The sequence below is a fragment of the Tyto alba genome, unplaced genomic scaffold (genome assembly GCF_018691265.1).
Source record: "Tyto alba isolate M040663 unplaced genomic scaffold, T.alba_DEE_v4.0 Super-Scaffold_49, whole genome shotgun sequence".
NCBI classification, from domain to species: Eukaryota; Metazoa; Chordata; class Aves; order Strigiformes; family Tytonidae; genus Tyto; species Tyto alba.
The window spans coordinates 3,901,865-3,917,550 of NW_024881325.1; the positions used below are offsets into that span (position 1 = coordinate 3,901,865).

Here is a 15,686-nt window from a genome sequence, read left to right on the forward strand (position 1 = left end):
CTGTTAGAACCACATGAGCAAATTAAATCACAGGGAAACATGGGGACAGGCTGCGAAGGAGAAGGAGGTCCCTGAATTTCAGGAGCACTCAGCCCTGCTCTCATGGAAGCCAGGGAAAAACCCTGTCTACCCTGCAATCTGCAGTAGGGTAGGGAGAAACCTGGGTGAGCAGCACTGTGCCGAAAACAGCTCGTCCGCAGCCACAGCAAGCTCCTGCAGACTCCTTCCACCTGCCCTTGCTCCTTGGCTTCAGCGCTCACGGGGGCTGAGACCAGAGGGCTCCCGTGGGCAGAGCCAGCAGCACTGGGGGCCGTGGCTCTGCCTCCCTCCCACACCCAGAAACCCACAGAGGCTGCCAGCCCCCGTGGGGTGTGCACATCCCGCCTGTGACAGGGCCAGACCCCCTAGCAGCTCCCATCACCATCAAGTTAATCGGACCCGTTTGAGTCGAAGAGGTTTTGAAAGGATGTTATGATCTATGTGATCAAACTGAATAACAAAACTGAGGAGGAAGAGAGAGAAAAGGAAGCAAAAAAAAGCTTTGATAGGTTTCTAATTCCACTTCTCAGTGTATTATCCTATTCTATTGAAAAAACAACATCTTCATTTTTTACCCAGCCAATTTACATCTGCCCTGAGATGATTTCTCTTTGAGGACCATCAGCTTCCAACAGGCTGCAAGAAGATACGTGCTATACCCCTTTCCTCTTTAAAAGTATCCTCAATTTCACATTTGCGCAGCCCTCACAGCCGGGAGCCACTTGCCACCGAGGCACCCTGCACTCCCTCAAGCGAGCCGACCCCGAACTCCCATCGATTAACCGCTGCGCTTCCTATTGACGAGCAATTAAGGCACACCGGAGGCCCAGGCGGCCGGCCGCCTCCCCGCCGGGCCCTCCCGCGCCCGATCCCCTCTGTAGGGCTGTTTCCTCAGGTCGCTGCTGGTGCTCGGGAGGCAGCCGAGGTGGCTCTGGGGAGGGGGCTGCTGTGTGAAGCGCTGCTCGGCCCCCCCACCCCTGGCGGTGCCCGGGGTGGCCCTCACGCTGCCTGACCCCGCGCCCCCGGGGGCTGCCGCCGCAGCCCCTGCCCGCGGGAGCCGCCGTTCCCCCCTCGGCACCGGAACGCAGCCTCAGCAGAAGCCTCTTCAGCGCCGCCCGGGCCCCGCCGAGCCCCCTCCGGTGCCCGAGGCTGCTCCGGGACACTCGTTGTGTGTTCCTGAGAGCTACGGGGCGAGGGCGAGGTGCTCGCACGCCCTTCGCGGCCGCAGGGACCGGTCCCGGAGCGGACACAGAGGGGGACGGGGAGGGTGCCCTGCTTGGAGAGGGGGCGATCCGGACCTGAAGCGGGGGGGGGGGGGGGGGGGGCGGTTAACGCAACCCTGTCCGGGATTCCCACGCCCTTTCCGGAGGGACACACATCTCTGTCCGGGAGGTCCCGCATCCCGCCTCGGGTACCCCGCATCCCTACGCAGGGGGTGGGTCCCGCACCCTGCCCGGGGTCCAGTGCTGCCCCCGCTAGCATCCCCCCCCCCCCCCCCCCCCAGTGCGGCGCAGCAGGCAACTCGTGCGAGGGGCGATGAGGGACCCCGCGAAGCCGGGGTCGGGGCCGCGCCCGTACCTGCGTATCCGCGGGGGACGCCGCTGTCCGTCCTGGGCACGTCCAGCCCCGGCGCCGTGGCTGCCGGCATGGCCCCGCCGAGCCCGGCCGCGCCGAGCGCCCGGCGCCTCCCGGCAGGTGCAGCCCGCGCCCGCCCTCCGGGGCCGGGCCGGGGGGGCCGCCGTCCCGCGGGAGCCGCCGCCGCCGCGGCCCCGCCAGCCCCTCTCGCTGCCCCTCCGCCGGCACCCGGGGAGCAGCGGGAGGAAGGGGAGGAGGAAGGCGAGAGGCGGCGAATAGTCGGAGCTGGCGGGAGCCGAGGCGCCGCCGGAGCGGATGCCCGGCCCGCTGCGGCTCCGGGGCACCGGGCAGCACCGTGCTGTGACACCGCCCCCCCCCCCCCCCCCCCCGCCCCCCGGGGCTTGGCCCGTCCCTTCCCGACCCGCGCAGCTCCCCCGGAGCGGCCTGGTGGGGATGCGGCACTGCCTGGCGGCGATGGGCGAGGGGCAGCCTGACCCCCCTCCTGCCTGACTCCCCTCCCCCCCAACGCCTACCCTGCCTGCCCCCCCAGTGCCTGCCCTGCCTGCCCCCCCCCCCCCCCCCCCCCCCCCAGTGCCTGCCCTCGGCCCCCAGTGCGGCTGGGCTGGTGCTCACAGCTCCTGTGTCCGGTCTTCTCATTCCAAACATGCCGCCTACTGCTCATTGTGCCAGTGTACGCCAGGACAGGAGATGCACCTCTCACACACATGCAGTTTATGGTCTTCCAAGTTGTGTTTATTTTCACCGGGATCTGAAACTGAACTCACTGGAATAGTGTCAAGGTCCATCATCATCCTACCTGGGAACTGGATGGCGCACACCAACACGCAAGTGCCTTGAACTCATTTTGTGTGTGATACTGTGCCTATCACACCCTGGCTGTATCACCCACGGTCACTTATTACCCTAGCGGTATTCCCTCAGACGGATGAGTTTGGGTCTCAGCAGTGTTCGGTGAGATCATACTGGCAGTAGATTCCGGAAAGTACTTCAGTGGTTTTCACTGTGTGTCCAGGACAAGCAAGAGGAAGAACAGCAGGCTCTTCTGAAGGAGCTCTGCTTGCCGGTGCTGAGCATATGGGCTGGGGCCCACACTAAGCACTGTGGCTATTAACACTCATTCTCCTTGTCTTACCCTCTCAATATTTTTTTCCACATGGAATTAGGAGGAAAAAAAGTCTGCAGGAGCAGATTGGCAAGATGAAATTCCAAGATGCACCAAACCCAAACAGACTGAGAAAAATCTCCAAAGGCTCTTCTGGCAACATCAAGTGGAGTGAGATTGTACCCATGGGTAGTGGTGACACAACCACTCTGTGCAGCTGGGCACAGTAGTCTTTCCTGTCAACTTATTTGACAGAGAGTCCATAGAAATATTGCATATGTAAATGACTGATATTTCCATCTCTACAATGACAACACATTTTAAAAGTAATAGTTGGTCACACTATAGCAAAAGTGAAAATGCTGCAGCTTACGATTTAGGTCTATATTCCCAGTAATGCCAAATACTCATAAATCTAATTTAAGTCAAAAAGAAGCTGTAGCTCCTGCAATCAAGTCCTTCATGTCTGAGAAGCCAGAGGAATACCAAAGGCAGGTGATTTTTTTTCCATTGTTACTGCAGCAGCTATTATACAATAAAAGTTGAACACAACCGTGTTGCAAGTCAAATCTTTTCCTACAGGCACTTACAGAAGCAAGTTCGGAAGCAGCATCCAGATTGCATTCACATCATGTCAACATTTAGTTTTTCTCTGTAAGCGAAAGTGTAATCTAGCAGAGGTGGTTTTGCTTAGCATGCCCTGGAGCACCACAGGCAAAGAGCTGCTCTGCACTGGCTGTAACCTCCCAGGAGGTAACTCATCTCCCTGGCTTCAGGGAGTGTGCTTGTGTGGGGAAGCTGTGGGAACTTAGTGCTCCCCATCACTGGAAGCCTTGCTGTTGGTTTTAATGGAGAAGGTGGCCAACTCCACTGACTCAATGATTGCAATCCTTACCTCAAATCCATCTGTAATAAAAGGGAATTTTGCCCAAGTAAGGTGCTGTCATTTGACATCATCAACAATGGTGACATGATTTCACTTTTAAAGCCACCCCTCCCACGCAAATACATTTTGAGTTTAGTAAAAAAAAAAACCTCATTGGTATAGTGGGAACAAACACAAGAAAAAAAGATGAGAGAGAAGGAAAAGAACAGAGTGCATCTTAAAAATGATGAATGTGTCCATGCTGCAGCCCAGATTTCCTCTGCTGGGGCCCTTATTTTGCCTTCAGCATCAGCGGAAGCAGTGCAACCCCAGCTAGACACTTGTTGCCTTTGCACAGGGATTGTTTAACTGGCGGATTTCACTAAGATGCCCTAAGGCATTGTCTTTCTTCTAATCCCAGTTATTAGGGCTGGCTCAAGGGCACAAGACTGCTGAAGCGACAGTCCCCATGCCTGCGCTGCCTGCTTAGCCAGAGGCTTCAGAGCCTCCTTGGCTGCAGGGCAGGGACATGCTCCCAGCAGCCTGGCCCTGGCAGCTTTCCAGCCCTCTAGCAGCAGCAAGGTGATGGCTGGCTTCCTCCTTCATTGCAGCCAGCCCCACTGCTACTTCCTCTTCACCCCGTTTCTCCCTTTGAGCTGCATCAGTCCCTCAACCCTCAGGCAACAAAACTTGGGTGTGCCTACATTGCCTAGACACCTTGAGCGGCCAGGTTGCTTATTCAATAACTCTTGAAAAGGATAGTAGCTCTCAGCCACAGGGTTCCATTTAGTCAGATAACACAGACATAGGTGTAATTGCTAAAAGTCCTCTTTGGGCTCAGCAATTAGATACCTGAAAGAAAAACTAGACCCTTAGAAGTGACAGTGAAATAATCTGTTGGGTTGTAAGAACAGTTCCCATCCCCCGGGTACTCCTGAAACAATGGTGTGCTAACACCCAAAGGAGATGGCTTTATTCTGCCCACCCCCCCCCCCCGCCCCCGGGCTTCTCCTCCTCCTCCCAGCCATAGGTTTCACCCTCGTCCTTCTGCTGGCTCTGACAGCAAGGTGTACCAGCAAAACCTGCTAACCCAGCAAAACCAGAGCAGGAAAGCAGCTTCTATCCTCTTGTCTTGACAGGGGGCTGTTAGCCCAACCCAGGCCTTGTGAAACTAGAACCTGAAGCCCTCACCTTTGCTTTAAGCTACAACAGTTACTGATGACTTCAGCCACCTCTGTGCAGCTCAAGGTCTGCCCGGGAGACTGCAATTTCAGACACAATCAAGGACTGCTTTCATGGAGCAGCTGTTTAAAGAACCTTTCAGAGGATGCATGACCCAGAGCACACCATCTAGCTCAGACTGCTGCATTTGAGCCTCTGTGTTACAAACCACAAGATTCCAGATCCAACCTCTTTGCAAGAGCAGCAGGAGCCAGACAGTTCGCCACCATTGTACTGACCTCAGAGAGAGAACTGGGTAAAAGGATCTTGTTAGAAAACAGCCCCTGAAGAAGAGCCAAGGGAGTCAAATCCTCCCAAACAGACTGAAGAGTGTTGGTGGCCCCTGGCCGGGAGGTGCAGGACACACCTGCTTGTCAGCAAGGACTTGAGAAGGATCAGAAAGGAAAAGCTGGCAGGACTGAGCAGCAGAGAGAAAAGGTTGTTAGAAGCAAGTAGGTATCACTTTGAAACTCTGCAGCTGTGCCCAAATGAGGAAAGCAGAAAATCTAACAGATTAAACATGAAAGGCACAAGAAGCAGGCCAAAGAATGGAAGAACAATTTGCAAAAATCATCAAAATGAATCGTAAATTTGTCTTTGGATGCCCTGCAGTCTTTCTGTCAGATATCTGGTGGGGTCCTTGATCAGCATCTGAAAGAAACACTGATCTGAAAGAAAGACATTAGGTTCACAGCAGAAAGGCTAAAGTAATTCTTTGCTTACCCTGGAGGAAAGCAAAGAGGAAAGCCAGAGCCCTTCTTTGAGGGGATGCACAGGATGGACTGTGTGTTGGCAAAGGATGCTGTGGAACATGCAGACAAAGAACAAGAGCAAGTGGCATTCAGCAAGAATGAAAAAGAGATTCAAGATGAAATAACCAAATTAATTTTTAACAATGGTGCATAACCTCTCACATAAAATCTTCCTGATTACTCAAGGTCTGAAATAGAGGAAATGTGGCACCAGCTTTTTAAAAGGATTTCTTTCACATGAGACTTCAGAAACTACTGGTTGGTAAACCTGAAATCTGTACCAGCCACAATAGAAGAAAAAGTTTTAGCAAATAAGTGAACACATTAATACATTTCATATACTAGGGAAAAGTCAACATGGATTTTATGAAAGGAAGTAAGTTATACCTCAAAAATCCTCTGGAGATGTTTAAAGGAGTCAACAGGCCATAAGATAGGGAAAATCTAGTTGATATTTTCTATGAGAGTTTTCATAAAAGGGCTTTCAGCAAAATCTCTTCTCAAAGGGCCTTGAACAGCTCTGGCACAAGAGGAAAGGACCTCACACAGTTTCAAAATGTGATTAAAGATGGGAATAAAGGGCTGCTTTTCCCAACAGAGAAGAGCGATGATGAGAACTCCTCAGGGTGGGGGAAACCAATCTGGTTTTGGAGTAAGGAATACTGCACACAGGAACCTGGAAGGTCCATTTCTGCCAGGAACAAGCTTCATGCCCATGCCAAACTCCATTTCGGCCCCTCCACTGACTTTCTTGGGCTATCAAGGATGCAGAGCTCTGTTGTGTTCATGTAGTGACAGCTTGTGTCTGATAACAAGTGACTTGCTCACGTGCTGCAAAAAAACCCAATGTATTTTCCTTTTGTCTAGTGACCCTACACTTTTTCCCCCAGGAAATGTAGCCAAATGTTAAGGAGGTGGTGCACTCGCCATGGGGCCATAGCTCAGGACCTATTTTCTTGTACTACTACTAAGTATGGTGCAGTGCCACAGTATAGAAAAATACAGCAACACGCAGTGATGTTTATCCCATCAGAGTCTGAAAATGTTAAGCTAGTTTGAAGAGGGAACATTTTTGTTGTCTCTGAAATAGAAATTAATAAATACAGGATGACAGGCCAAGTGGCATCAATATACATACCATTTTGCCAGTATCTTTGAAAAACAAACATTCTGAAAACAACCATTTATGTCTTCAATCCAAGATAATATGTTGCTCTGAACACTTGCATGCAAACTATCTCCTCCAACCCTGTTTGGAGCTAATCAGCACAGTTACAGTTAAGCAGACATGGCCTTACAAATTCATATTTGGTTTGGGATTTGGTGCCTGTGGTAATCTGGCATATGTCACACTTTCTTTTCCATCTTAATTTCTCAGTGTTATAATGGAAAACAGATAATGATAATTCTATTTCCCCATTTAAATTGTGTTGATTATAGGAATAAGAAAACAAAACAAATGGTAAAAACATGCAAATACCTACATTACAAACATGATTGCTGCATCACATCATGGTGTTTGACAGCCCTGGACCCTGCTATGTATGTGAGAGAGTGTGCCACAAAGCAGCTTCTGTTTTGCCCAGCTTTCACAATCCCCGTTAAAGCTTAGATACCTGGTTTTGAGCAGGTAGAGATGTTTTTGAGGCACAGCATTGGAAATAATATACATAAAAGAATGGGAAATAAATAATCAAGAATGATGGGAGGAACTGGTAAAGGAGAGACAGAAAGCAAGTGGCTCATTAAAAAATAAAGAAGTAACAAATGTGCATGTGTGACAATTCCAGGCTTCCAGCAGGACAGAGAAGTCAGAGTCCATGAAAAAATATGACAGCAGGTTGCAGGGGATGACATGGTGCCTCAACGAGAGATAAGAAACCAGCAAAGGCTCAAAACCAGTGGGTTACACGTGTTGGAAGCTGATGGCTGTTGTTTGAGGAAGAGCTAAATGGCAAAGCTGAGGAGAGATTTTGGAGAGATTTCTCCAAAACTTGGAGAATAGATAGGAGGCCCCATGGACACCAAGGCCTGGGGGGATCCAGCAGAGAGAACCTGAAGAAGAAAAGGATAAATTTCAGGTTCCCTCACTCCCATCCCCTGGAATATGGACATTTCAAAACAGGAAACTACATATTTGGAACTGACCTAGATTCACATTAGGTGTCCTTGATATGAATGTTCCAAAATATACGACATTCAGATATTAGGGTACTGTTCATACTGAGACTTGCTCTAACAAGATTTTTTTCTTTTTTTTTTTTTTCTTTTTTTCTTTTCTTTTTTTACTCTTATAATCAAGATCTGAATGTGAAAACAGTTCAAAAAATCAGGAGCCACTTTCACAGGAAAGATGCTGTGAGGCATTAAGTACAGGGATTGTATGGTGAAATAAAAGTGAGAGTAAGCAGTGGGATTTTCCTCTCTGCTTGAGACCTAGAGCTCTTGGAAAGTAGATCTGCTGTGAAAATCAGACCGCTGCTGATTTTGGACAGAAGCAGCTTTCTGAAGAAGCACGTCTCCCAGCATTATCAACAAGTATCAGAATTCACTGTCTGGGGGGGAGGGGATTAATTTCTCAGAGAGGATGAACCCTTCTCTCCTTGTGGACTACCAAAAACGAGGCAGAAGATATCACAATGACCATACTCAATGACACCTTGTACTCAAATATTCAGAGATGAGTTTGGGTTTCCGCATTTCCAGCCCTCATCACTGGGGTGCTTCTTCCTCAGAGCTGTAAATCCAGCCTCAGGGCTGAGATAACGAGCAGAGAGAATTTAAGACGGAGAATATGCAAGACACAATATGCAAGGCCAACAGGATATTGAATCTGATGCCACAGATGGGATTAATATAGGTTCATAATGTTAACAGCATTAGTAAGATGGCCTGTTTTAGAGCATATAAAGAGGAGAATGCTGACAAGTTCACAAATAAACTTGAGGTTCAAGAGATAATTTTTAAATTATCTCCAAGAAGATGGGCAAAGTTCATTCCTATTACACATTAGTGAAAAAATATTGAATCCAGCAAGAGCTTGGGTTCTGACTGCATCTGAGTTTGAGCCTATATGTCTTACTTAAGAATGAATTTTTCCACTAAGATGGATTCTGAGCAAAGGTATGAATTGTATTCCTGAATGTACTTACTTTGCTTAAACTATAATAAATAAATGCACACTTCTATGTCCTGTTATTTTTCTCTTGAAAACAAGAAGTAGCCAGGACAGACACAATGGACTCTCAGAAGTTCAAATTTATACCAGCAAGAATGAGCACAGCAGTCGTCACCTTTGCAAAGGCTCATTAAAGGAGTTATTTCACCCTGCAGGACTTGTCAATCTGATTTCACAGACAAACAAAGTAATTTTTAGGATATTTATGTTAATTTTATTTTCCCACCACAAACTAACCCCTGGAGTTACAGGCATTCAAAACACATTGTGTGATCTGGCAGCACTCCAAATCCCAGTGACTTCCCTCCCATAATTAGTACTTTTTACTTCCTTGTATCCACTCAGTCTTTGTACCCTGAGTCTCCATGAAACCTCAGGTGCTTATTTTTAAAGAGTACAGCAATGAAGGAAATATATTCCTGACAGGAGTTATGAAGAGAGACAACAGCAACTTCTGAAAGTGCAAACTATACATTTGCTCGTAGCTAGAGTAAGTCAGGTGGATCTACTTGCTCTCTGTTTATTACTATCTATAAAACACAGTTATGCTTTATGCAGGAAGCTTTATGCAGGCAGTTTTCTGTAATAATCATTTGTTAGAGTCTACCCTGTAGTAGCATGAACAGAAAAACTATATCTTAAATATTTGGCCTGAAATGAAAACCTGTGCTATTACTGATGTGCGCTGTTGTTAGAATTACCTGTATATTGAATTATATTAACAAGGACTGTTAAGTGAGATGGTCTCAAGTCCATCTGAATCAAGCAAGAAATAACTTACCTCTAATAAAAAAGACAAAAAGAACAGCAGTCTTTCTGACCCAAGTCTACCAGGTGTGCAGTTTACAGAAAATATTTCATTCTACTAGTGATATCATGGCTTACTTGAGCTTATTGAGAACTGCTGGGCTTTGGCTATAGCCCTCCAACAGCTCCATTCTCAAATAAGTGTGTGGCGGCACTGTCAGCAGATCTAATCTGTTTGTCAGGAGAAAATTCAAGTTTTTAACTTGTTAGCAGCACTACAAGACCCTTTGTACATGGTCAGCCAGTTTCTTTTGCCCTCTGATTACAGTTGACAAAACAGATCCCTGATGCCCCTGAAGTCAAACAGGAACGTGCTAATACCAGAGCAATACAAAAAGTGGATCTGCAAGTGGTATCACAGGCATGAATGAAATATTAAAAGCTGAAAAAGGTGAAAAAAGTCTCTGGAAAATCTTTTCCATAGCCTCCAGGAGATTGTTCTTGAGTTGCAAGGGAAGCAGCATTAGAATACTCATCTTTATCCGGTGTGGTTTTCTTGACTGCAGTCCCCTGCCAGCCACCCACAGTATCTCAGATGCTTCCAATCTAAACATTAAAAGGATAGCAGCACATGAGAGAGAAAAGAGTGAACAGAGTTAGATAATACATAAAAAAATAGGTTAAGAAAATAAAATAATAAAATGAAAACTAAAACTGTTTGCTGATTTTTTTTCCCACAAAAAGCAGCCAGGCCATCCTGCTAAACTGATTAGCCAGAGGGAATGACTAATTCCTTCTGGGCATCTCTCAAGGTTCCAAAATGGTTAAGAAATAGTGCTGCCATTGTCAAAATGACAGAATTGTCAGGAAGGAGGAAAAGTTAAATTTCAGACAACACCAGTAATGAAGAAAATGAAAAGTCATTGCACAAGTTACTCATCAAAGTTCTCCACAGTAATTAAGGACAGCAGACAACACAGCTATGGAGTATGCAAATGTGTAAACTGCTCCATAGATGGGGGGATCCCAGTCATTTAGCCACAAAGAGCGAGAAATGGAAGAAATGAGATTATGTACAGTCTGCCATTTTATTTCCTACACTCAGGTTCAGGCCAGCCACACTCTGCTATAGAGACCAATGCCAGCCAGAGTGGGTTGAGTAGCAAAGTACACAAACAAATATAAAAATATTTTCCTAAATATGAAGAGCACAGAGTTCAGCTGGCTGAAGCATGCAGAATGCTCCTACTCCTGCTGGTGAGGGTTTCCCTAGACAGCAGAACTTTGTGAAAGTACCTGTAGATATGTGCAGCGTTCTTGAAATTGTATGAAACCTTTCCCAGTGAAAATTGTAGTCCAGTGTATGCCGTCAACAGTCATTGCAGCTTAACTGACAAAAAAGGTATCTTATTAGCAACTAATAAGACTAGCTCTAGTAACTATTGAAATGAGGGAGAAAAAAAATGAGAAAGGGAAACACACCCATGTACAATTTGTGATCTTTAATGGAAATTACTTACATCAGTTTAAATGAATTACAGATTGTTTTTACTCTGTGATATATTAAATTTGCAACAGAGCTTTCTAAGCACAGTTAGCTATCTGGTTAATAGAACACATAATTTCTTGGTTGTCTGTATTGCTTTAGCATTTAATATCCAGCATTACGTGGAAAAAAAGCAATACAACTGTGTCACATCTTTGGAGACTGTGTTCACAGATAAGCGGTAAGAGAATATGCCCTAAAAATACCATGAACTGGACACATTTCAGGCTACCCAGTCAAAATTATAAACTTTCATTTTAAAAGCCATGTACTGTTGAAATAGCACGTTCATCTTTCTTTCGTTCTTTAGACATGTGAATGACAAAACTGAAGTTTTATGTACTGAGATCCTGCACCCAGTAAAGGCAATGCCACAATTCCTATTGTAGCAAGAGTTTCTTGTCACCAATTACTTGTTGTCTACAGACCGAGCCATTGTGGTAGTGGAGTATGTGGAAACACTGTACGTGTTCATACATTCCTACAAATTAACCATTTGGGTTCACACAGGTGAACCATAAACCATGGTTCTTCTAAATCAGGAATCTAGCAAGTAATAAGCTGGAAAAAAAAAAAAAAAAAAATCAAGCTTGCTGGAATTCAGAAACCTGACTCCAAATTAGCAGCAAATGAGAACTTAAATCCAAAAAAATGCTGTCTAAAAATTATTGATGTCAAGATCACAAAACTCTGAGAATCCAAAGTTCACTTTCTTATTTCTGCATCTGTTTACTAAGTTGCACTGTGGGCTGTGTTCTGCTAAAAATTGCCCCCATGCGCATTGCTCTGTGTAGGAGTTAATTCACCATGGTGTCCCATCATAACACCATCACCACAGGTAATAGACTGCTGCACGTTCAGCACAGCTGGAAGGAAAATTCTGTTCTAGCTGCTGGGCATAAAAAAGAATCCCAGAGTATTCTTTTGCCAACAAAGTAGATGGTACCTAATGCTACCATATGTTAATCTCCTCAGGTGTTGCCCCAACAGAAGTTAGAAGGGAAAGAACTACTGACTGGCCCAGTGACTTCTCCTTGGGATGGATTATGATCACAGGCCAAGATCCTTATCTCCTAAATTAGCAGAGCTGTCAGTAAAATTCTCAGCTCCTCAATGCTGTCAGGTCAGAGCTGGCAGCACTGAGGAGTACAACACTCACAGACAGCTGAGAGAAAACGGGCCCTGACCATCAGAAGTCAGGGAGGTCTGCCTTTGTAAGGAATCTTACCTAAAATAAGGTATAGAAGAGACTGACAGTGTTCCCAAGCTAACATAATCTATTTTCTTATACTGGACAGGTGCATTTGTCACCCTTTGCTGCCACGCAAGGATCTTAATGTCTGAGAGGATTACACAAATGATCAATGAATGTAAATGAACTCTGGAAATATTGATGATTCATTGGCTGGTGAAGCATTTAACCTTCAAGATGATATGGCTTCACCACCATCTGCAAACGCTTGAATACTGAGCACAGGCAGGAGCTTGACCTCACAAACTTTTCGATAGAACCAGGCTGACTCCAGACTGCAGCCAGTCTGTCTCCTTGTGTCTGACAACAATGTTACCCCTAGGAGTTTCTGCAGTAGTTTTAACCTCTGTATTGAGTATTTGGCATGAAACGAAGGGCAGCAAAAATGTCCAAATTACAAATCTTAGGGTTCTCTTTATAGACAGAAACAGAGTCTTTGTTCACTGTATGAGACCATCATCCTGGGCTAGAAATCATGTTGCTTCCATAACAGCAAAATCAGAGTCCTTATCAACAAAGTGTCTCTAGACTAGGAGGTTCAATCTATATCCCAAATCTAAGCAGACAATTTATTTTTGTAATTTTAGCTTTCATATCAGTTTCATTCCTATATGCTTGAAATACTACAATTATAAATGGATAAATATTAATTTTCTATAAAGAAAGATGCACACACATGGATACGAATAGATATTCACATAGCATCATCAAATACAAAACTCACATCTAGATTAAGTGCTCAAGTGTGGTGGCAGTTTGTGCTTGATAGGTTTTTAAAAAAATAAAAGCAAATTTCCTCTCATTTTGGCATGAATGTTCGGTAAGACACTGTTCTATACCTGTAAGAAACAATATGTTCGGTAAGACACTGTTCTATACCTGTAAGAAACAATAAACTGGAGAGAACTATGAGATGATTTCATATTTTGTTTTAAAACCAAGTAGAACATAAAATGAGTATTCCCCCAAAAGAGCTCTCTTGATTTTAACTAATCCACTTCAGTAAAGCAAAGAAGTATGTTAAAGTGAGTTCTGTGAGAGCTTTTTATATCCAGCAGAGTTTCTCCAGAGACCTGGGAATGGCAGGATAGCACATCCAGAAGATGCAAGAACAAACCAGGATATTTAGAATAATTTTTCTTGCTTACAAGAGGGAAGAGCACTGCAGGCCTTCTGCACACGCCAACGCAGCTTTGCAGAGCTTGTTTACTATGTTTACTTGAAAAATTAAAATAAATGGGACGTAAAGGAGACTCAACATGATATTGCTCTGGAGTGCTTTTTGCAGAAAATTTGCTCAGGGCAATACCCCAGAGCACTGTATTCTGCACAGATACGGATTCAGTCCTGTGGGAAACTTTCTCTGCCATGTCCCAGAGTTTGAGAATTTTCCAGCAGTATTTAGGTACCACAAGCATAGGTTTATCTGTTAACTACAGTCATCTGCAGTTTTCATGGTCATAAAATCTCTTCTAGATCTGATATTTTAGAATCAAACTTTCATATATATAATATTAAGTGTGCAGTACAGAGTCTGACAGAAAAGATCTGAGCTCCAGCTGCATACAGAACCTTCTGCTTCTTATTCCTTATTTAAATGAATGAGAAGGGGAACTTACTTCCTGGTAGGCTTGTTCTTTGAAGATGACTCTTGTATGTCTGTTCCACTGAGTCCACGTGAAAGAGACTCTCAACCTTGGAGAAGATAGAAAATAAAAGATGAAGTCCCAGACTATACTGATGCTGACAGTGTGGCTCTCTGGGAATAACCCAAGCCTCCCAGCAAAGTGGTCACAAGGTCAGGAGTAGATCTTCTGTCCAAATTGCTGCAGGTAAACTTTTCCAGCTTCTTTACTCCCTTTGGGAGATTCAAATAAATTCTACCAAGTCAACTAGCTGGACTGACACTGCTCATCCCACAGTGTGTTACCTTGATTCTGAATTTTATATGTAAGTTTTCATTTGAGTTATTATTCTAAAAACAAGACAACTTTGCTTACACAGTCAATAATGACATTTCCATCATGCCATTTCAGTCACCCATTAGCAAAACAAGGACAACGATTCTGATGTGGGAACCTTAGCTAGGCATTCTCCCATATAAGGTTTTTAAAGCAAAGTGGCCTAAGTTGTTTTATTTTGGCAGACACATAGTATTAGTATTAAAAACCAGTCTATAGCTAACAGTTCAAGCCCTAGGAGATCCAGCAAGAAGCAGCATTTGTTATTCTGCCTTCCCTTCTGCTCTAACTCTGATCCCAGTCCTAATTAAACCTGAGTGATGCTGAATAGAGTCAAGATTAAATAAAAACCATTATAGAACCAGCAAATCTTCCAGCTTTCAAAGAGCCTTGAGAGATCTCCAGTCTTCCTGCTTTCAGAGCAGGGTGAATGCTGATTTCAGACCACATTCCTCAGCACTTTACCCAGATGGGAGCTGAAGACCTCCAAGGTCAGTGATGTCCTTGGAGTGCTGTGGGCTTCTGTTCTTGTGATTCATTATCCCCTAAATGAGAAAGATTTTTCCTTATCTCTGGTTCTTCAATTTATGCTCACTGTCTGTTATTCTTCTGCAGTCCCCCTCAGTTAAGAGCTTGGCTCTTCCTCATTGGTGCCAGCAAGTGGATATCAGGGCCCCCCTAAGCAAGGCCAGTTCCGTTGAATGACTCTTCTAAATTCCTTACCTTCTTGCTTGTCCTCCAGTGGTTTTGCTCCAGTTCATCAGCATCTACCTTATACTCCCTTCATCCAAACCTGGATGAAGTGCTACAGGAAACTAAGAAAAGTGCAAAAAAATACAGAAGCCAGGAGAAACGTAACCAATCCAAACCTTGAATATCATGTACTACAGCTACTAAAACCCAGTATCATTTAATCGATATATCCCACAGCCAGAGTGCTCACAACTGGTATAAATGGTCCTACTCTCCCTGTGGTCCAAGTCATACACCTCACCTCTGCCTTAAAAGGCCCTGTTAAATTCTGCTAATGAACCTGCAAGCACACTATGGAGGTGCTTATGTGCACCAGCAGATCCCTGAGAAAACAACAAAACAAATTACTGGTGATGAAGCTAGGCTTTTGACTGCATCCCAAAGAGAATAATATCCCCAAGAGCATCAGGATACACTCATCTCCTTCCTGCTACATGGGATGAGGACACTAATGACAAAATTTCTTCCTAAACATGTTCTTTGCTCTGATTACTTGCTTAAGATTCATCTTTATTCTCTTATTACCAGAGACAGTTATCTGGGAATCTACCTATAACTTCAGGTCAGGAATCTCAACTGGTAGTAGACTAAGTTTGAGGTGGAGAGGGGAAGGAAAGGAGGACATTTTTCTTGTATCTTACAAAATCACTACCTTTCCTTACAACTGGATATGT

General features: G+C 45.2%; 1 protein-coding gene across 1 annotated transcript in view; it reads right to left on the bottom strand.

The window, feature by feature from the left end:
• Positions 1–1,982, bottom strand: part of SUSD3 (sushi domain containing 3) — a 38,291-nt gene extending 36,309 nt beyond the window's left edge. Inside the window, exon 1 of the mRNA XM_042807038.1 lies at positions 1,618–1,982. Within this exon, the coding sequence (XP_042662972.1) occupies positions 1,618–1,687 (70 nt within the window). The 5' untranslated portion in view covers positions 1,688–1,982. The remainder of the gene's footprint in view (positions 1–1,617) is intronic.
• Positions 1,983–15,686: the final 13,704 nt, after the last annotated feature.